Genomic DNA, 22,800 nt, shown 5'->3' on the forward strand with positions numbered 1-22,800 from the left:
GGTGAAATATGGTCTGGATTTGTTAAACCCTTTGGGTTTTTTTGTTAGCAAAGAGAAATGTACAAATTATAAAGGTCATCATCACATTGTCTTACTTCAAATGCTTGCTACAACTTAACTGAATTTGAAAATATATATATATATATTTTAATAAAATGTTATTAAAACTCAACAATTTACTGCATTATAAGATTCTAAACAAACTCTATTCCAAACCTACCCCGTTTGACTTTTTGCAATATAACGCTTTTTATTTATTAAACAAATTGTTAGGTGTTTATGTGTTGTTTGGTAGGGAGGACAAATTAACATCATCTTCATAGTAAACATAATGTAAAGGTTTACACTCTCTCTCTCTATATATATATGGATATATATGGATATATATATGTATACATATATATATAGTGTGTGTGTGTGTATATATAGTATATAGTACATATGAATATATATTCAATTTATATATATAATTTCCCTTTTGCAAACTTTTAAGTTTCCATATTGAATTGAAAATTGTGTATTTATATTGTAACAATGATTTCATAATTACTGAGTATATATATATGTGATGTTCCACCATTATGAATGTGAATGATGCTCTCTGTGGAGATGCCTGCAGGAAGTGGCACTTTATATAAATCATTTGATGAGCCTTCGAGTGACATCCTGAAGAAGCTGAAGGTAACGGCAGACAGTTCAGGCCCTCCGTATGACACTGCACCTCAGAAAACACTAAAACGTGGAAAGCAGAGTGTTTGCACAGGAGCTGAGGAACCTGTGACCTGCCATCCAATACCATGACCTTGCTTGAACCTCTCGAATTTATACACAGGGGAGCTCTCAAAAATACAATTTATGGACCAGTCTGAGGATTTGTCTTACTGTTCCCGTTAGTATAGCAGATGTAGAGAGCAGCTTTTCAAAGCCTCGTTGAGGTCCATATGTCAGACGAACGCCTTCATCATGGTGGGCAGATTTCCTATGATGATGTAATTGATAACATTACTAATATACATTAAGAAACTCAAAATCAGTCAAGTTCTACAACGCCAGTTCCAGAGAACTTGGGATGATGTATAAAATGTAAAAAAAACAATGCAATGATCAACCCATATTTTATTCACAATAGAAAATAACACGTCAGATGCCGAAACAGACATTTTAACATTTCATGAAAAATATTAGCTCATTTTTAACTTGATGACAGCAACACATGTCAAAAGTAGGAACAGGGGCAACAAAAGGCTGGAAAAGTAATTGCCACAAATCAAAAGCAAATGGAGAAGCATTTGATAATTAGGTTAATTGGCAAGAGGTTGACTTGGTATAAAAGGAGCTTTTCAGAGTGGCAGAGCCTCTCGAATGTAAAGATGAGCAGAGGTTAACCTCTCTGTGACAAGTTGTGTCTAAAAATTGTAGAACTATTTCAGAAAAATATGATATAATATGTATATATATAATATGTTATATAATAAGTATATAATACTATCAAAAGCTTCAGAGAATCTGGAGGAATCTCTGTGCGCAAGGGACAAGGCCAAAGGTCAAAACTGGATCAGGAACACTTTCAGAAATCTCTGTCTGTGAACACAGTTCACCATGTAATTCAAAAATATAAGTTAAAACTGTATCATACAAAGAAAAAGCCATATGTGAACATGATCCAGAAACACTGCCGTCTCCTCTGGGCCAAAGCTCATTTAAAATGGTCTGAGGCAAAATGGAAAACTGTTCTGTGGTCACACCATAATAAAAATTTGAAATTGTTTCTGGAAACCATGGACGCCATGTCCTGCAGACTAAAAAGGGTAGGAACCATTCCGCTTGTTATCAGTTGACAGTTCAAAAGCCTGCATCTCTGATGGTGTGGGGGTGTATTAGTGCCTATGATGTGGGCAGCTTACACATCTGGAAAGGCTCCATCAATGCTGAAAAGTACAAGGAGGTTTTAGAGCAACATATGCTCCCATCCAGACAACGTCTCTTTCAGGGAAGGTCTTGGGTATTTCAGCAAGACAATTCTAAACCACAAACTACATCCATCACAACAGCATGGCTTCACAGGTGAAGAGTCCAGTGCTTTCACCAATACAAAACGTGGCACTTCATAAAACGAAAAATCCAGCAACAAAGGCCCAGAACTGTTGAGCAGCTAGAATCCTGCATCAGACAAGAAAGGGACAACATTCCTCTAAAACTCCAGCAATGGTCTCCTCACTTTCCAGACGTTTACAGACAGTTGGTAAAAGAAGAGCAGATGCTACATAATGGTAAACATCACCCTGTTCCAGCTTTTTTGAGATGTGTTGCTGCCATCAAATTCAAAATGAGCGAATATTTTCCATGAAATGTTACAAAGTCTCAGTTTCAACATCTGATATGTTTTTAATGTTCTATTGTGAATAAAATATGGTTTGATGAGATTTGCTCATCAAATCTGTTGATCATTGCATTCTGTTTTTCTTTATATTTTGCACATCGTCCCGGTATGTTTGAAGTGCAATATTGTGATAATCTGGCTCTTATAAGTGTGGAATTCTATTTGTGGTTTTGTGGATTTCTGCAATTTAGTTTTATTTGTATTTTTGACAGCAATATAGTAGTAGTTAAAGAAATTGTCTCTCTTTTTTTTAATGTTTATTTAAATAAACCTTGTTTGTCCTTATTACTTGTTTTGCATATTTATGTATCTGGAATGAGCAAAAACATTTCCTCCCAAACCTTTTCTGGAGAGAAGTGTTCATAAATCTGTGGTAATGCTGAGGCTAGAAATTAAATGAATTATAATGTGGGCTGTGTTTTTGAGTCCTACCCGGCACAATGTACCACTGCTGACTTTATTTCAACGCCACCACCAGAGGGCTATGTTATCCTCTTTAAACACAACCACCCTCAGTCAGTGCTTCAGCTGCTGCTCCCACTCAAAACAAAGTGTCCTCGACTGGGAAGTGTAGTCTGTTATCGACATCCTGTTCTGCTAAAGCAGCCTGGCAAAACTACATTACCCTTGATGCAACCTGGCGGGAAACAGCTGAATTGCGCAGCTCTGTGGGCGAGGGTTCATAAAGTGTTGGTGAAAAAAGTATTTTATGATCGTGCAGCAGGAGAAAACTAGTGTTAAGTCGTGTGGGTTTGCAGCGGCATGTCCGAATATCCGACCTTCCGGTGTGGCAAGTCTCGTTTCGACCAGGTAACTGTACTAAAGTCTGCACAGGAACTCAGCGTGTGCACTTCACGCACCAGGCAGCCGTAACGTGACTCGACATGTGATGTGTTAACGGTAACACATTTGTGTTTGTGGGAAGGAATTTGTGTATTCACTGACACACTTTCCTATATCAGAAGTCACAGCCATAGTTTGAGCAATAAAACTTTTGACGGTGGTAACGTCAGTTGTATCGTAGCTGTGACTTGTAAACAGCCCCATTCACACCATATCAACATTGGCACATTAGTGAACGGGGGTCAAAGTTCAGAATCTATTTGGAACCCTAAACGCGCCAGATTTAAAAATTCCAATGTTTTTTATTTCCTTAAAATCAATCAAAGAAAATTGCTCTGCCTGTGCTAATCGTCAGAAACTTACATTATGTTATACATCTAAAATCTGAAACAGGCGTCTGTATTTAAGCCAAATAGTAATTAAAAGTTCAGAGGTGAACGGGATTTAAGTATGAGGACTCCTGGGGCAGTGAACGCAGCGGGAATCACAATCCAAACAGCTACATTTAGCTCAAATAGCAAGTTATGTTTTACTAAAGTCTCAAAGGCCAAAATAACTCATAACCTAACGGTGACTCCACGGGGTTAACAACTATTGAAACTCTAAAACCAGATGCGGACAGGTGAGCTGTTCTACATACACTTCTAGCAAAAGACATGGCGGCTAAGTCTGCTAGCATCCCAGCTCACAGTGTGTGGCTCTGGGTTCACCGTCCATTCGTGCTAATTCCAAATTTTATATTTAAATTTTTTTCATTATATCTGAGTTCAATAAACATAAAAGCAGTTTCAGTGGATTCCTTCAACTAAACTAACTAGTAACTCTAACTGTATAACGTTAACTCCAACTTAAATTGGATGTAACGGTAGCTAGTTACTCGTTAATTACCGCTAACTAACTAAGTTGACGTTAGCAAGGCGACATTTTCTATAAAGCAAGATTACTTTTTACTTTAACTTAACAAGATACACCATTTTAGACAGGGCAACATTGTAGCTTTTATCCCGTTAAATAGGTGATTGACAGAGGATCAGCTGTTTAAGTTTGTCATGCAAAAATGCTCAGCATTTCATGGTTACAGCTTATTAAATTGCTTCTGTGATATTTATTAATCTTTCAATTTAATTTGATGAGTCAAGCGTTTTTAATTCTTTGCAGCATATTCTGGATGATCCCGGGTCCCAGAATTTCTGGATGACAGCATTTAATGCTAAGGATGAGTTTTTACTAATAAAACAATTCAATTTTTTCTCAGAAAGATAAATCAGCATACTGAAAATAAAGATTATCCACTGCTTTGCTGAACCTCAGTGGATTTAATAATAAGGCCCCTTATTTACCAACTGCAACAATAAAGAGCACTTTACCAATTTTGATTGAAACGTGATTGCAGTGGTTTCCTCTGCATTTGCCAGTTTATTAGGTTCACTTAGCTAAAATCTTAAATTCAGTTTTTGTTAAAACTTTTTTTTTTTTTCTTTGAGAGGTGTTGATTGAACTGGTCATCTTAGATTCTGTAATTTGTGATGCTGAATTTTTATGCTGTCAGGTGTTTTGTTTTTTTTTTCCACCACAATCATTCCAATGAAACTAGGCTAAATGACAGAAACACTTCTTTATATAATCTAACAGTTCAGCACCTCCACAAATGACATCCTCTAAATTGCCACACGGTTGAAACACACTGGAAAACAGCCATCTGTCAGCAAACTGTATATTGACCGATATGATCATACATTCTGTAACATTTTAATCAAAGAACAGGCATTTTCAGCTTTAAAATTGAGACTTTATTTCATAACTGAATTAGTTTTAGCTTCATATACACAGTAAAGAAGCAAACTACCAATTTCCTATCTGTTCAGTTTAATGTATAAAGAATAACCTTCCAGGCACGAGGCTTGAACGAGGCTTGTAGATAAAGTGTAAGAGGAATCCTGCCTTACAATCAACAACTGATGATGAGCTTCTACCCCTGGCTCGCTCTCTCTCTCTCTCTCTCTCTCTCTGTATATATATATATATATATATATATATATATATATATAGATAGATAGATAGATAGATAGATAGATAGATAGATTTTTTCTATCTATCTATCTATCTCTATATCTATCTCTATATCTATCTAGATAGATATAGAGATAGATAGATATATCTATCTCTATATCTATCTCTATATCTATTTAGATAGATAGATAGATATCTATATATATATATATCTATATCTATATATATATATATCTATATATATCTATATATATCTATATATATATATATATATATATAGATATAGATATAGATATATATAGATATATATATATATATATCAAAAGCCTCCCCTAAAAACCAGTTATCATTAAGGCAATCTATTGCTATTTTCACCATCATTTTAGGGTATTATTTTAATTGTTATAACACCGATATGTCAACAGTGGATTTATTTAGGGCTACTTTAGAGACTGTTCCCTAAAAGAAAATCATAAAAGCCTTTCTTTGTTTTAACCCATCATGGTCTAGCCCAATGTCTCTATTCTTTAAACAACTTTGTGACATTCCCCCTTCCCATTTGACAGTCTAGACCTATGACCTGTTTCTGAATGAAGTGGAGCACATACAAACATTTGGTAACTACATTATAGACATTTGCCTTTAGATATATGTGTAAAAGTGTAAACAGCGTCTTAGTGTATACTGAACTATTTCTAAAGGATTTACTGTTTAGTAGGTTAGCCTGCTATTTTACTGATTTGATGGAACTAAATAATTTAATTGGAGGTGCTAGTGTGTCATGGCAAATCTGCAACCTACTCTCTACAGGCCACAGGCAAACCCCCCACCAATGTTATTCAGTTTATTGCCAGTTGCATCAAAGAAAATCCTTCATTTCTCACATTTGAGAAGCTGGCAATAGGCATTTGGCCATAATGAAAGCAGTAACATCAGTCCAAAATTTTTTTATCCATGGAAAACAACTTTCAGCACTTAAGCCACACAAGATACAGCTCGACATCAATGTCTATATCTACATCAATTTAGAACATACTCTGTATGCAGATGTAAGATTTGTTACCAGTGACTTATAAAACATGTCCAAATGCGCGGTCAGATCCAATTTAGGTTAGTAGAGTCTGACAGGTCACAAAACGCAGTGTAACACCAGCCAAGTTGCTGTTGGCCTTATAAAAGTGCAGGTGAGAAGCATCCGCTGTCTCTTACGACTTACCAGTGTCAGCCCCAACTGGTTATGGTGGATTGGCAGTGGTGAATAATTGAATTGATCAGATTTATAAAAACTACTTCCCCATGCCATGTTTTTACCAACCATCCATATGTTCAGGAAGTCACAAGGCGCAGCAGTGAGTCAGATACCAGATTTTCATCCAAATTAACTGTAATTAAACTCAAGTTGGGGAGGGATGGGGATGGGTGGCTTTCAAGGCTCCGGGGTATGTTGCTGTATCTTCAAAATTATTCCTTATGCTCAGTTATGAATAAATGGATCAGAAGGTATTTCTGGCACATTTATTATAGAAATTAATTGCAAATGGCGTGAGTGCATTCGGGTCCCTAAAAGATGCATATAGGAAACAGTTTGTCTGTGGGACTAATGAGGAGGCTCCACCTGGTGTGTTAAAACAGCTGGCACGCTGTAATATCGCTGTTTACTGGGTGACAGCTGGAATCTCTGACTCTGTGCTCATGGAAACAATCCAGAATCAGATTTAGTTGCATATATTTAAGCCAAAAATAGACCTCTTTTACCTGTATCATAGATAAAAAGTAAGATGTTACAAACTTTCTGATTCCAACTTGGGTATTTCAGCGATTACATCGCTCAAACACTCAAACTTTTGCAAAACAGTGTAAAGATATATATTTTTTTTGTCTTACTGCTAATTAGTTTTACTTAAAATAATCATTTATTGATATAAATGGTCATGTAAACAAAATTAGGCAACATTTTAGTGGACTATTTTCATTTAATGTGCCATTTAGCATAATGTTTCTTCCTTGTCTTTTCTTCTTTTAGAACACATTTTCTGGTCGGTTCAGACACTTTCTGGATGTGATTGACCCCAGAACACTCTTCGTAACGGAGGTACCTAAACCTAATTATTTATTACATGCATTTGGACTAATGCAAAAAGAATGGAACCATCTATTGTGTTTTTGCTTGGAAAGTTGCTACTTCACTGACAGGGACTGGGGCTATGTGATTTGTTTCTTGCTTGCTCGTCAGAACCAGATTTTTCGAAGGGATAAGAGTTACTCATTCCCTGGTTAAACCTTCTAAACACCCTCTGTCTTTAGACACTTTTTGAGATTGTGTCTAACGAACAGAGTAGACACAATAATAGAATTACAAAGTAGAGAAATAAAATTATTGTATAAAAGGAAGTCCAACAAAGTAAAACCTTTTTAATCATGATCTTTTTTTTAACCAAAACTTCAAATGCTCTGTTGTTGTGGAGAGTCTGTGGCAAAAATGACTCTGAAGAGATTCTGGGAGAAAAGTAGAAAAGGAGATTAAAAAACATAACACTGAATTTGATTTGTGTTCATTTCAGTGCATAAAATGTCCTTAATCCTTTAAATTATTAATTCATCATACGTTCTGGTTCTGAGAATGTATCTGTGACCTTTTGATTTTCAGTCTGTTCTCTCTAAATTCTGTACGGCCCTGTCGTAACATTTTGCCACGCCTTGGCTGTGTTGTGGTAATTCTGCTCATGGAGTCATCAGTGCTCTGGTGCTCAGGGTAATGAAGCTGTTAGCGGGCTTTTTGGTGACAGTAATAGTGGTGGTATCTCTTGGGATGTGATGAGGTGTGGACAAGTGGGGCAGCTGTGAGGAGTGAAGAGTTGTACACTCACACGCACGCACACCTTGCACCCCACCAGGCCAGGCGTAGCCTCGACTTGCCCTTAATGATGAGAGTGGAACAGGGACGGACATGATTTTGTGGATGATCGCGCACACACACAACCACATGTGCACGCAGGCAAAGGCGCACTCCTAACACAGAAAAATGAAAGCGTGAGCACGCACACACACAGTGTTCACAGTGACACACAGATGGCAAGCTCATTAGAACAAATTGGGCCACATGACCTTGTATTTTCCTCAGTATTAGACAATGATCACACATCTCAAAGCTGCTCATTACCTTTTAGGAAACTAATTTGTCAAATGAAAATCAGCATGAAAGTTTTGGTAAAACACAATTACTGCACATTGCACCATGTGGCCTACTCTCTACTTAACTCTAAGCAAACTCAAAATCTCGAAAAAACGTTTTACATTTTACAGATTTTTGTCTGTTTTGTCAATTCAGAGACGGTTGCAGGAGTGTGTTGAACTTCTGGATCGCTTCAAAGAAGGATCTTTACCACCAGGAGTGACAGATACCCAGGTGAAGACAAAAAAATTATTGAATTCTTTTGACCGAGTCATTCAGGATGATGTAAGATGTGCACTTTTTGAAAAGGACCATTTTAAATCTGAGTGAATGTGCAAGAAAGGGACTAATGAACCAGGCCACCACATGCGTATGACTCTTCTGAAGGACTTAGAAGCTTCTGCAGCCAAATAGGAGAAACTTGTTGTTATAGTTGTCTTGGTGGCTTCCCGTGCTAGTGTTCTCCTTTTATGATTGCTCTGTTTTTGAGGATGGCCTGCTCTTCTTTCATTTCTTAATAGATTTAACTCTACTCCAAGAGATATTTAGTGATTTTATTTTAATTTTGACTTGTGCTGTTTAATAACCTTTTTACAGAGTTGCTTCAAGTCTTCTTGTGCAAATTGTTGTAAAGGAAAAGGCCAAATTATTATTAAAATTGACCATGTGTCAGGATTTGTATACAGGTAGACCCAAGTAAAGAGACCGTGAGAGGGATTAAATTAATTTACAGGTTTATTGATAGAGAAACTCAAAGAGGAGGAAGTAAAAAATACACGGCAGGCAATAAAACATCAAACAAGAATTCCAACTTAAACCTCAGATCGGGAACAGATAACTGGGTTTCAAAAACAAGAGTCAGGAATTCAAAACACGTGTCAGGTAAACCAGGGAATAGGGTGCACTGGCCGGGAGTGAGACGGGGGGAATTGGGAGAACTAAACGTAAGAAAGTATACGTACAGAAAAGGTACTCAACTCAAAAAGTCAAAAAGTGCGCACTAACCGGGTACAACTGAAAAAAAAAGAAAACAGGAGTAAATCATTAAACAGAGGTGCGCACACACAAATGGTTGTCTAGGGGAAACAGAACAACGGGGCAAACCTCAGACCAAAGGCAGGCGGTAACAATTCTGAATGTCAGGTAGAGTCACCAGGCTGTTTGTTCTTTCCGGGAAAATTGGCGACGGCAGGACTTCAATAGGGATTGGAACAGGTGTAAACGATTACGAGTGGTAAGGCAGGAAGCAATGAACAGGGGACAGGAAGTGGAGAAAAAGGCTACAAAGTAAAAGTTGAAAACAGGAAGTGGAATTGAGGGCCAGATCATGACACTGTGATTCAGTAATAAAGACTTTTTAAAGGTGCTGTAAAATTTCTGGCTTTGTTATTTAGACATCTATTACTTTTATGTTAATGTTTTATCTTCGTTCAGATGGCGAGAGCCACAAATATGACATGTTGAAATTCATCAGAAAAGTGATGAGGGAGTTCATTCAAACATGAAACCCAGAGCGCACAACTCACATTCCAGCAGGAGAGAGGGAGTAATACTCATTTAGGAGAACAAACTTCTGCTGTTTGTTTTCTAATCACTACAGTACATTCTAGTGATTATAAAATAATTAATTCCAGTAATTTGTTTTTACACTTTGTCTTTGTTTTTTTACTCCACAGCTTTGGCAAGCTCAGAAAATAAAGCAGGTAAGTTTATTCTCTGATGATGTCATTTGATTTTCTGTCTCTTAAATCACCAACTACACACAGACAGGCAGACAGTGATCACTGTCTTTATCTTCCCTGGTTGTTCTGGCATAGTGTCATTAAACTGGAAAAACCGACACCAGTCTTTGCACTTCGGTTTAACAGAGGCATGAAAACACAACACTCACACGTCTATAATGATATAGAAAGTACAATAAATTACAAAAAGTGTTTAAGTATTTAGCTTTAATTCCACTGCTAATTAAATGTCTGTCAGTCACTAATGTCAGCTAAAAACTTAACAAATATGTCAGTGGGTGTGTAGTTTTATTTGCTGCATGGTTACACAGCAAAGTAAAAAAAAAACTACTTACATACTACTACTTTCATATTCAGACACGGGAGTGCTCTCATACATACATTTAAGTTTAGCCCCATGAATATCAGGAAAAAGCAATCAGAAGATCTCCTCGGTTGGGAAAGTTGGGAAAAGAGATTTTCATCTGTGCAGAGGATACTGCACTGACAGAAAACGTTTCATACATATGGGAAGACCCATACACATCCCTGACTTAAGAAGCCTAAAAAAATATTTTTAGCTTCAGTGCGTCATGGAGTTGTGCTCAAGTGAGCGGCATGAATGCGAAGCTGTTAACTATTATAATTATGAACTAATGGATAAAAGTAGTGAAGCTTCAACAGGGAGTTGACTCTTATGCCAATGTGTAAACACAGTCCCAACTTTTTCAAAATAATGTTCCAGTTCACACATTTTAGCAACAAAAAGCAATCCACGAATTGGTAATAATTTGTCCTCAAGCCACTTCCTGTCTGTTTTGTGTATGTGTGACACTGTGCTTTTTATGTACAATATGGGATATTGACTCATTTCTAACTTTCCTTCAGGTTTTAATGCCATGGTTAAAACTTTGTTCCTAATTCATGTGAACCTAACTAACCCAAATCTACCACTGCTTATTATCGTGTGATTGAAATCATTATACTGTACAGGCCATTGTCCACCCTGACACCGGGGAGAAGATTTTCATGCCCTTTCGGATGTCAGGTACAGTAACTTGGTGTGGAAGCCCTGGGGGAAGCAGGATCTAGGGGCTTGTTATGTGGTCCAACATGGAGGCGTTGTTCACCCTGGGAACCGTCACAGCTCAACGGGGCTCTTCAGGGTGTCTTAGCCCCGGAAAAGGTCACACTCAGCTAGAAACTGATTAAAGCCTTAAAGCTTTCTTCCTCTGTGATGGAGCAGTTCCTGAGTTTTCAGAAGCAGCAAAGACAAGTATTTTGTTTCACATCACCTTCTTCATAAGGCAACTATGAGTGTTAGAGAGATAGTTGGAGAGAAAATGAGCGAAGAAGGAAGAGGAAGAGAATCATTAGAAGAAGAGAATACATCACTTAGCATGTTAGGAACAACAAATGGTTGGGAATAAGCTGCCTAATCGTATTCCTCCATCTTTAAAAACACAGTACAGATGTTTTTTATTGAATTTGTAGAATTCTGCACAGAGGAAGATTCAAAGGAAAATCAATTGTTATATAGATACAGTATATTAGAGTGATGAGATGTTGGAAATAGTAGAAAAGGGTGGCAGCAGAAAAACTTCAAATTAAACAAGCATTTAGTAATAAATGTGGCTTAAGTTAACGGTAACAATGTAACTGTCTGTGTCACAGGTTTTGTCCCATTTGGTACACCAGTGGTAAGACGTTCTTTTGTATATGCGTTTCTGTAATAAAAAAAAAGCAGTATTTAGTCAAAAATGTTGACCAAGGCTACAAATGAATTTATCTTATTCAATATATGCATATTGTATGCTGACCTAAATATTTTAAAGCCTATTTTTAAAGGCTTTTTATAATGTTTTTTATGCGGTTCTGTAAAAGATTTTGTTTTTGTATAGGTTGTTGGCCTCCTCCTTCCTAATCAGACTTTGCTGTCAACTATTTTCTGGCAGGTAAATACATACTTCTTCACCAGCAAACCTAAATTTGACATGGTGTTAAGGCCTTAATTTAGTTATTTTTATTTAGGTAGATGACATGAATGAATCGACATTTCTGTAAATATGCCTGTGTCAGTCAGGAGCACAACCATTGGCAATAAGATGCTAAAGTCACAAGTAATGGCCCCAAAATTAGCATTCGAAGTTGGATTTTCCACAAGCTACTGACCTAAAGAGCTTGTCTTTCTCTGACTTACTCCCCTTTTCAGTGGTTGAACCAGAGTCATAATGCCTGCGTTAACTACTGCAACCGCAACGCATCCAAGGTAACAATATCTGCAAAATGGTGTCTGAGACCCATTAGACCCAGATAATGTAAACTTTTCTCTGTTGTCTTTTCCACCATCAGCCTGCTCCTGTTTCCAAATTTCTCCAGGGATACCTTGGAGCAGTGACCAGCGCAGTCTCCATTGCTGTAAGTTCCCATAAATGCCTCTGCTCTGACCGAGTCACTGGTAGGTCTCTGATTCCAGTGATTTGACATCATCGCACAGCATAGAAGAGTCACTCATACTTTCTGTCAACTCTTAAACCTGAGGAAGACCAGTTAAAATGTTAAATGGATTCAGATATTTTCCCCTCCGGTCAGGAATATTTTATTAGGTACAAAGGCCAAACATTTGCCATCATTTTCACTGGTAAATGGTCAAATGTAAAAAAAAGCCTTCAAAATACTCATATCAGTTTAAGATTTTTTTTCTTACCTCTATGTCATCAAAGACTCAGATGTCAAAAGAGTATAATACACGATAACACACCTGCCTGACACAACTTTGTATGGACAGGGGGCTCAAAATGAGGCAATTACTGGTCCCGCTGGGCTCTCATCCGGCTGTTGCCCTCAGGCTTGACAGCAATAAGCACAGAAAAAAATCATTGGGTGTGTGGAGGGCGGAACGACAGACTGGAGGGGGGCAAGAGCTCTCCAATTAAACGTCTATTCTGGTGATGATCCCCTGCTGAGATGGGGAGAGCCGGGGGCTGGAGCGGCGTGCTGGTGTGTTATCGGAGAGCTCATAGCCTTTCGACTACAGCCCTCACTCTTCTGCCAATCAACCTGATACTAAAATGTTTGGTTGGTTTTGGTTTCAGTGCATTTACAGTATATTTAAATATCTGTTCCAAAAATTGACATTTTCATTGGTGGATACAGTTACTGGATCCATTTTGAAATGAGAATCAAGAGTTTGACTTCGTTTTTATCATGTGCATCTGATTTTTAGGTTGGTTTGAATATGTTACTTCAGAAAGCGAGCTATTTCAGCCCAACCACGAGGGTTTTGGTTCAGCGGTTCATCCCCTTCCCAGCAGTTGGTAAGTTCAAAAAGCTCAGTGAAAAACTTCAAGGGGGGAGACAGGGATTAAGGTCAGTTCTGGACCAAAAAAGACCTTTATAAACTAAAATATTTTAAATTTGGGTTTACAAAATGGATTTAGTTTAGCTTTGAACTAACTGACCAAGATTCTATAAGTTGCCCTTTTAGTGAAACGTGCTAATCTTTAGCATGATGTGTTTATAGTCATCGCCATGTTGATGGTTGAAGGTAAAAACAAGGATCCTAAAGAAGTGAACTGTTTGTGGGGCCAGATGAAAAGTCAGTGGATCTCCAAAGTTTTTAGGTATCATTGATGTCGATCCCACATCACAGTTAGTCAACATGTGAACCAATCTTTCATGTGTAATATGTTGAAAAATGTACTAAAAGCCATAATCAAATATTGTCAGGTTGCCCTTTTATTTTTTTTATTTTTTTTTACGGTGGCCCCTAATTTTATGTTGTACAAAAAAAGGCAACAATAAATCAACCTAATATAAATCTTCAGGTACAGAGTCTAATCCTTAGTGCTGGTAAATGTAGTATCTACACCTCTAGAGCTGCTCTGTGATCATTACAAATCTCTGTATGAGAGCCAAGCACAGCTGAGGGATTTTTCCTTCTGCTCCTTAGTCTGTTTTTCTCTCTGCAGGGTTAGAGACGTGTTGTGAGCTTGCTTTGTCAGACATGAGTGGAGCCACAAAGCATATTTCCATGCCACTCTCCCGCAAACACGCAGTCACACACAGTCACACCCAAGGGTATAGACCCATGTGTCACAGAATGCCCCTGGCTGCTGCCTTGTAATTAAATTGTTTGCCTGTCTGCTCGTTCCTTACCACGGCGGCTCTTCTAATTAAATCAACAGGTTTCTACAGCACAGTCTCTGGTAATTGGTTGCTCGTTAGAACTCTGCTGCCGCAAACAAATTGGATAATTACCCCTAAAGTGGCGTCTATGTCGAGGCCTTATTTACCTGATTTCTGTTTGTTCATTGTTATTGCTGTTGTTGTTTTGGTGGCCCCATATAAAAGGTAATTAAAATGGCTAATTGAAGCGAGCGAAAGCAAAGTGGGGTTTGAATTTTCACCCGCTTGATTTTGTTTGCTTACTTAAGGCTAGATGTATTTGTAATAACCTAATCAAGCAGCAGCCTGTCATTCATTTAGACTAAGAAGACCTTAGCTGGAGCAAATGTTACGCCGGCAGAAATTCATGGGGACAATTAATTTGTTGTCTTTTGAAAATATTTGTCATTATTTGTGATATTTAGGAACTAATTGTGTTAAAATTTATTGGATGCATTTTAATGAGTGCAGCACTATCTAGTAGATAATATTTAAAATGTACATTGTAGTTATTGACAGAGAAATTATTACAAATGTAATTATTTTTAATCATTACAAACGTCAACCACATTGTTCAGCATTTAGATGTAATAACTTGGCAATAATCTTTTTCATTTTAAAATAGCTTTATTTTTTACTGTAATGCTTTTATTGACTTATAAACATGCTTTTGAAACGTTTATCTCTTTGCTGAGGTTTTGTTATTCCTTGGCAAAATCCCACTGTCTGTCCCTCTGATTTGTCTAGATGAAAAAAAAAAAATCCCTTCCAGATAAAAAGAGCTATTTGCCCAGTCAATTGAATTGCTCTCACAAAGCGACCTGCCAGCCCTGCAGCTTTTAGTAAAGACAACTCTGATCGCTGTTGTTCTAAATTAAAAAGGCTCGCGGCAGCACCACTACATTGTCTAAAATGAGTTTTTCTTATTAGAGTCAAGGAGGAAGGTCCATCTATATTAACATACATTTGTGTTCATTTTTGGCTCTCGTGAACGCATCACAGGGAAACAGCGGGGCTGTTTGTGACCTATCATCTTAGTTATGCTGTCTTATTTGACTGTTGTTAGGTTCAAAGCCAGACATAAAATGGTGACTTTTAGGATTTTGAATTATGAAACAAATTACATGTGTATTTTCCATCAAAGTAAGCAGGTGTTTGGTTTCTTTAACAAAGACACTATAACAGTTACAGCTGTCAATGACATTTTCATTACAGCATCATTCTTTGACATTTCTGGTGACTGGTGAATGAAAATGTTTGCAAACTATAAATTATTTAATATTATTATTAAAATACTTAAAGTTTAAAGTAAAGTTTATTAATTTTACCTTAAAATATTTGATTTTCATTTTATAATGAATTCAAGGATGTGGACAAAGGTGATTTTTTTTTCAAAAGCAGCCTAAAAAGCCTGATTTTTTGTGACAGCTTTTCTTAGAAAAAAAACATGCATTGCATGTTACAAAGTGTTTTTTTTTTTTAGTCTTACAAATTGCAAGGTTACACAGAATTGACATGGAATCAATTGAGTTAATTGTTTGCAATATTGCAAATTCCTGAAGGGAATGATTTGTCAAACCAGTCTTAGTCTACAGCTAGAAATACCAAATTGTACTCAGAACAAGGGAACTTATCTCTTATCTGAAAATATAAAATTTATACTCATGCCTGTGTGAAAAGACAACATGCTTATATGTGAAATAATTTAATCATTTTCTCTCTAAAATCACCATTTACAGCGAGTGCAAACGTCTGCAATGTAGTGCTGATGAGACACACTGAGCTGTCGGAGGGCATCAGTGTTCTTGACGACAACGGGAACGTGGTGGGGACATCCAGAGTAGCTGCCAGACATGTATGTGGCTCAGTAAATGTAATGCTCTGAATGTTAGATCGTTGATGTTCAAATTGATTCATTAATCTACATGTAATTGTGTCCACACCTACCTGCCAACATTTGTTTCCCCTCGCCTCCACAGAAATTATTTTAAAAATATTGTGTTTTTATGATATAACAGGCACTTATGGAAACAGCTCTGACCAGAGTGGTTCTGCCTATGCCAGTCCTGGTTCTCCCTCCCATAATCATGGCTGGTCTGGAAAAGTGAGCAACTCTTCCTTAATTTGACTCCATCAAGAATAAGTTATGAATATTTAGAAAGTTTGGAAAATGAAGTAGCTAGTTCCATTTACACAGAAACGAGTTTTGAGCTTGCCAAAATAAATTAACAAATATCAACTGAAGAAATGAGTAGTGTTGCAGATTTGATTTGAGAACTTTAGGTAGAACCTAAAGTTAATTATGAAGATTACTAATTACTAGTTGTGTTGTTCATCAATAAATAAAAAATCTTTAGTTCTTCTTTGTTCTGCCCAGCTATTGTTAAACAAGCCCACACAGTCAATTAACCCCTTCCACCAATAAGTTTCAGTGTTGTCTGATTTGTCTGTAATGATGTCCTGACTGTGCCTGTGGTGCGCTGGGGAATGCAGCCATCTTTGTAAACCCTTCACAGCACTTGTCCCAATCGCTCCAAGCAGGCAAGCTCAGACTGCAGAGGCAGTTGCCCAGGTGTGTTTGGCATTTGAAATAACTGGGTGGTGTGTGTGTGTGTGTGTGTGTGTGTGTGTGTGTGTGTGTGTGTGCGCACCTTTACCGGCTCTCAATGGAGCGAGAACAAGAGGACAGAGAAAGGTCTCTGGGCGGCCTCCTAATGATGGATTACACTGCTGAGAGCAGATTCAGGGCAGTGACAGCTTGTTCTCTCTTTTTTGTGCTTTGGTAGGTGTGAGAGCTTACATATCATAATTGTAGTGAAAACATTAGTATTGTGTCTTCAACATCTCTAAGCAATAAGTTCAATTTATTGGTCTAGTTCGGGAAATGTGCTTCCTAATTCTACTCTAATATCCTTCCATAAAAAATAATCCACCAGTGGATTGTTGGCTTGAATTAAAAAACCTAAACCTTATAAACGCTATTTTGTTTTTGTTTGTTTGTTTTTTTACTTTGGTTTTTATTAAAAAAAAATATTTTTTTTAATTACACTTTCCATTTCAATTGCGGTTTGTTACTCGATTTGAGACTTAAGTATATGTAGAGTAATCCCCAAAACACAAGGCATGTTGTATCTGTTGCCTATAAGTGAAAATCAGCTGAACATCCTGTTGCATCTATTAATCAATACAAAATAAAAAAATAACTCCTCTCTACACCAGCTACAGCATTTAAATCATAGCTTTCCTTGCGGCTGACAAAGAACTACCCAATAGCTTTGGGAGGGTTGTGGCAGGTAGGCCATCCGGCGAAAAAACTCATGCCCAATCAATGTGTGGATAATGCTCCACTGTGGCGACCCCTGAAGGGACGAGCTGAAAGCCGCTGATCTCGATCACAAAATTTCACACAGCATTCTCGCTTACAGCTGTTATTTCAGTATTTCCACTTAAAGTCCTGCTTTATAGCTTAATTTTCCACATTCGCATACAGTCCATGTTGTTTCACAATAACTGGACAAATAATACTATAAGTGCTAAAATTGATAACCACTTATATCCATTACTTTAATATTATCGTCTGGGCAAAAAATAGACATTTGGAAACACACATGAAAAGAAACACTGCTACTACTAGAACTACTATCATCATTGGGTAAAGATGGTGTTTTTCCATTGTCACTTGGTGCCATATTGTATCTGTCTTTGAAACAACACAGATCATGGTGATTATTCTTTTAATTGGTTTGTTCATGGCAACAGAGTGATACAATCACTGGTTCATGTAAACAGTTAAACCTGAGTAAGACGTCAACCACAATATGGCCACTGGCCAGATTATTCGGAGCATGTGAGCAAAGCCAGTATTGTTTGACATTGTGTCATTAATTGTAAATAATATCACATTTTCACCTGATTGGAAGGTTTTCAACCGGCACGCATGCACAGACCAAGCCTCCATCGTGACTTAAATATCACACACCTCACAACTTTTCTCCCATTGACTTCTCTTCCTCATTCAATCCCCTCTAAAATGTGTTTTTGCACATTTGTGCATATATGAGTGTGTGTACGTAGCCTAATTAAACCATGGCAGCCATATGTGTTAATGAGCTCCCTCATTAGGCAGTAGCTCTCCTCGTTAGGGGGAGAGGCGCTGCTGGTGGAGGAGAGATGGAGTGGCTCTTTCTCAAACTCCTGCTGAGTTCGCTGTCCCACACACTGAAGAGGGGATTATCCTACAGAGGGCATTGAGCTGGGAAGAGAAATATGGGCTGAAACAAGAAAGTATATTTCTGGAGATAAAGCTATGAAATGTTTTTTTTTTTTTTTTAAATCTCTTCGAAAAGAAAAAAGCTTGCAGTCATTAAGATTTTTGAAGGGAGTTTGTACAGACAAGATATGATACTAACAGATGAAACAAATGCCTGTAAAAATTGAAAACGAATGGCATTAATCCCAAAACTGCTTTTGTGATCTCCTTATCTCAGGGTTGCAGAGTCAGGGAAACAAAAACACACTCTAAAAGCACTGATGGTGGTTTTGTGGTGCAAAATGTGGCATAATGTGAAATGTCATTGTTCCTAACTCACACACAACTAATTTAACTGTTGAGAACTTACTCGCTGCTATTTTGAAGACAAAGTGTAATGAAGCATTTCAGTGGATGTAGGTCTACAGGTGTTTCAGAAAGTGAGGACATTAACATGACCTGCCCTATAATTATCAATGTCTTACATAAGATTCCTAAATTAATTTCTAATAAAAACTCAATTGCTGACCCACAACATAATTATGGACCCATCTAATTTCAGAATGTTGGTTGATTATCTGTGAAAGACATTTATCAGCAGGCCTTGTCTATTCTTTTATGTCCAACAAAGTTTATTGGGCAGTTATTATTACTGTAAGATCAATTCAAACCCGATACAATAATCAGGCATAACATTATGACCACATGTGCAATTTAATCCAATCCAATCCAGCAGCTCTGCCATGAATTCTACTTTTACACAGTTGTAATTTCTATGTGTTTAGTATTGGGGTCAAACTGGGTAGTGGAATCGTACTGGGGTGCATTTATAAGATTAGGTGGTTCTAATGTTTTGGCCACATAGTAGTATAATCCCCTTTCTGACAGTTATAACCTAAATACTGAGATATTAAAGCCTTGTAAAAGTAGAATTCATGGCAGAGCCACTGCATTGGATTGGATTAAATTGCACAGGTGGTGATAATGTTATGCCTGAATGGTGTAAGTCCTACTTGACTTTTTTCACGTATGGCCTTTGTTTATGTTATTATTTATTTATTTACTTCCCCCCCAGTCAAAAAGCTTTGTTACCATATTATTTACTAAAACTTTTTGTGGTAAATTGTCTCAGTAACTTGTTTTATCCTGACATTTAAAATATTCTAGGCTTCAGGTTGGGAGATGGTTATGTGTATTTTTACATACTAAGTTTATTGAACATATTTTATTCCCACCTGTACCATCACCAAACCATTTATCTATTTTGTACCTCCACTGTTAAGGGGAAGTGTCAAAGTGTTTTCCTGTGCTCCACCAGGCTCCCTCTCCTGCAGAGACAACGGAGGCTTGTCCTGCCTGTCCACAGTCTGGTGTGTCTGGCTGCCTTCGGCCTGGCTCTGCCAATTGCAATCAGCATTTTCCCACAGATGTCTCAGGTGCTTAATCCACTAAAGTTTGTCTACTAAGGAATATGTCTTTACAAAGACACATTTTATTGGTGCATACACAGGTTTTTTTTTTTTTCACCATCTTTGGATTTAATTTTTTCTGACATTTCTATACTGCATCAGTCAACTTCAGTCAAACTAAACACAGGCAGTACAGTGGCAAAGTCTTTTTATTTTTTATTTTTTTAAGTTTGTGCTGTGTAGATATTTCTTTTTTTGTGTGGTTTCATGTACCATCTGCTACTGCTCAGGATATAGATTTTTATACATAATCAACAGCTGTTTTTTTCCCCTCTTAGATGAGCTGCCAGGCAGAAGCCTTCTGTATACATTGTAATATCTTAGATTATTACACTAATTAATTGTGGCTCCCCACATGCTTTTTATGATTTACTTTTTCTAATTTTATACGAAGAAAGTGGTTAAATTAAAGCTCATACTGTTTTGATGTAGGAGATCCCAGAATTTACATCCAGGGATATATGAAAACCTCCTTCATGTTTCATTGATGACTGATGATGATGATGATGATGATGATGATGTCTCCTGACCTTTTTAACATTTCCCATTGAGCTTTACAGAGGCTCTCTCCTAATGAGGCTTAGCCCTCTGAGATGTAACTTGCTCTGCTATGATCTGCCCAGAGCCTCTATTGCCTTCATTCACTGATGCCATCCAGGCTATCAGGCTATGATCTAACTTTAGACTCTACTCATTAAATGGCTATGGCAGTATTTTGTTTTTCATTCCATATCTCTCTTTGTCTTCTCTCTGCCAAATGACATTCTGACACAAGCCAACCAGCTTTGGCTTTAAAATGTTTAGGATTTAATTACCACTGGAAATAGCTCAGACAGCCATATGGCAAAAAACTTCAGACATATGTGCCGCCAACAGTCCTGTGAAAAACTGCCTCCCGTTCCACGAAGGGGCCTGTTTTTCTCTCACGTTCTCTCAAGTTCTTTTTGCACTTTCACAAGGATAGCAGATGAAGGAAAAAGAACTCCCCAAAAAGCAACATGAATGCCCCGCTCCCCTGGACCCCCCGCCTTCTCAATTTGTCCCACTTCCCCATTTCACACCTACCAAGATGTCTGATTAGGATTCTGCCTCCAACTTCAACAGCCATCTGTCTCTGGTTCAAATATTAGGAGATGCAAACCTCAAATTAGACTTTAATCTGCCAAATTGGCTCTTTTTGCACATTAGCAGTAAATACATAACATTTAAAGTCTTTAAAAATTATTTAGTTACAAATTAAACAGTTTCATATCTTTAAGTAGCAGCTCATGCAGGTGATTATGGATGCGTGAAGGATGCACACACAATATGCAAACTTGTTATTTCTGAAATTTTGTGCCAAATATTTACATTTGCACTATTGACCTTTTTGTACTGCTTTGATTCCCACAGATCAGTGTGAGTCAGCTGGAGCCGGAGATCGCCATGGCAACAGATTGTAAAATTGTGACGTACAATAAAGGCCTGTGAGTGATGCCTTCTGCTCTTCTGACACACGAAGAGAAGACCCACTGTCCAAAATGGTTCTGTGTATTAGCGAGTCTAAGCCATACTTTTACTTTGATGTTTATACTGAGACTACAAGACAGTGGTTACCACTATCATATGATGCACCCTTTCAAAGGAAATCATGCTAAATAACTGGGTCCACTTAAAAGGATTTTTGAAAGACTAGGACGGGTCAATCAAGAGTCGCAAAGATAATGTAACATCCTTATTAGCTTCACGCGACTCACTTAGAAGCATACGTGTTTTTTTTTTTACATGATGTTTCTCTCTCTCTCTCATCTCGTTGAACAGGCAGTTAACAGTAGATTCATTTTGTCAAACATGTCATGCTCTTGGAATCACCTGGAGTAGGACATGTAGAAATGACTGTAATTGTGACTGTTTCAGTCATTCACAGTATTTGCTTTAATGTATCTTAGAGTTTTAATCATAGTTAGTTTGGTGGCAGATGAAAAGATTCATTGTTCACAGTAAATTTGCCTACAGATCTGTAAATAAACATTTACTTATTATCCACATTGTTTAAAATAATCAATGTTGAACGCTGCACACAGTAATTATGCAATTGGTTAATGTTAGAACATTTGGTAAAATGCTGCTTTGTGTATGAATTTGCTGTTGATTTTATATAAAATTTTAAGCTTTAAATATTATCATTTGTCGTGACCTGTGTGATTAGTACGTTAGTTAGTACACGGTTGCCGGGGGAATGCGCTATCATATGCAAGATCAGTTTAGGATGCTGGTTGTAAGTTAGAGCACGAAACCCAGGTGAGATAAACAGAAATACAACCACATTCACAAAGCAACTGTAGTTTACATTCAGGTATCTGATTTCTCTTTTTGTTAATTACTGTTTTTATAGTAAAAAATGTACCTTGGGACATGTTATCTGATGACCATTTACTTAGGACAGTCATCATTCAACAGTTTAGCTTGCGAGGTAAGATACTAAGTCATATAAAGGTGTTTTCTTTTCTCTTACCTATGTGTATATTGCATTTCAGTTGTTAACATTTATCTAATAAAGATATTTTATGCAGATATCTCAAATTAGGTAATGTGCACGATTTGTTTAGTCAGTCATTTACTAAATAATTTAAAGGAAGGATCATTAATTAGGTTGGGTAATTTGTAATTCAGTGTTTACTGCTGCTTGAGTGAAGCTGATGCAATGTGACAACTGTGACAACAGTGCATGATTTATCACTCATCCTGCAATTTAACAATAAAACACATAATCTGTGGTGTTAGCGAGGAAATGAGAGGGCTTCAGACAT

General features: G+C 37.3%; 1 protein-coding gene across 2 annotated transcripts; it reads left to right on the plus strand.

Annotated features, from left to right (window-relative positions):
- The first annotated feature begins 3,000 nt into the window (after window positions 1–3,000).
- sfxn5a (sideroflexin 5a) lies at window positions 3,001–22,173 on the plus strand. Of its 2 annotated transcripts, none has more exons than XR_010911104.1 (14): window positions 3,001–3,190; window positions 7,257–7,325; window positions 8,562–8,639; window positions 10,082–10,108; window positions 11,120–11,174; window positions 11,801–11,826; window positions 12,028–12,081; window positions 12,339–12,395; window positions 12,479–12,544; window positions 13,353–13,443; window positions 16,033–16,148; window positions 16,312–16,397; window positions 16,966–17,075; window positions 19,861–19,978. XR_010911104.1 is itself a non-coding variant. In XM_067480539.1 (14 exons), the coding sequence occupies exons 1-14, from the start codon at window positions 3,143–3,145 to the stop codon at window positions 21,479–21,481; spliced, it is 969 nt and encodes a 322-aa protein (XP_067336640.1). In that variant the 5' UTR covers window positions 3,004–3,142; the 3' UTR covers window positions 21,482–22,173. The 2 variants fall into 2 exon arrangements, 1 of the variants encoding a protein (XP_067336640.1); XM_067480539.1 differs by lacking the exon at window positions 16,966–17,075 and adding an exon at window positions 21,404–22,173 and having other exon boundaries at window positions 3,004–3,190.
- The last annotated feature ends 627 nt before the right edge of the window (window positions 22,174–22,800 follow it).

Source organism: Channa argus, chromosome 16 (genome assembly GCF_033026475.1).
Source record: "Channa argus isolate prfri chromosome 16, Channa argus male v1.0, whole genome shotgun sequence".
Taxonomy (NCBI): Eukaryota; Metazoa; Chordata; class Actinopteri; order Anabantiformes; family Channidae; genus Channa; species Channa argus.

Bases quoted from the DNA above. Each gene is read 5' to 3' on its own strand.
- sfxn5a (XM_067480539.1), top strand. From the start codon at position 3,143: ATGTCCGAATATCCGACCTTCCGGTGTGGCAAGTCTCGTTTCGACCAG. The intron at 8,640-10,081 runs GTGAAGACAAAA...TTTACTCCACAG, and splicing joins CAGGAGTGACAGATACCCAG to CTTTGGCAAGCTCAGAAAAT. The intron at 19,979-21,403 runs GTGCTTAATCCA...TGATTCCCACAG, and splicing joins TTTTCCCACAGATGTCTCAG to ATCAGTGTGAGTCAGCTGGA.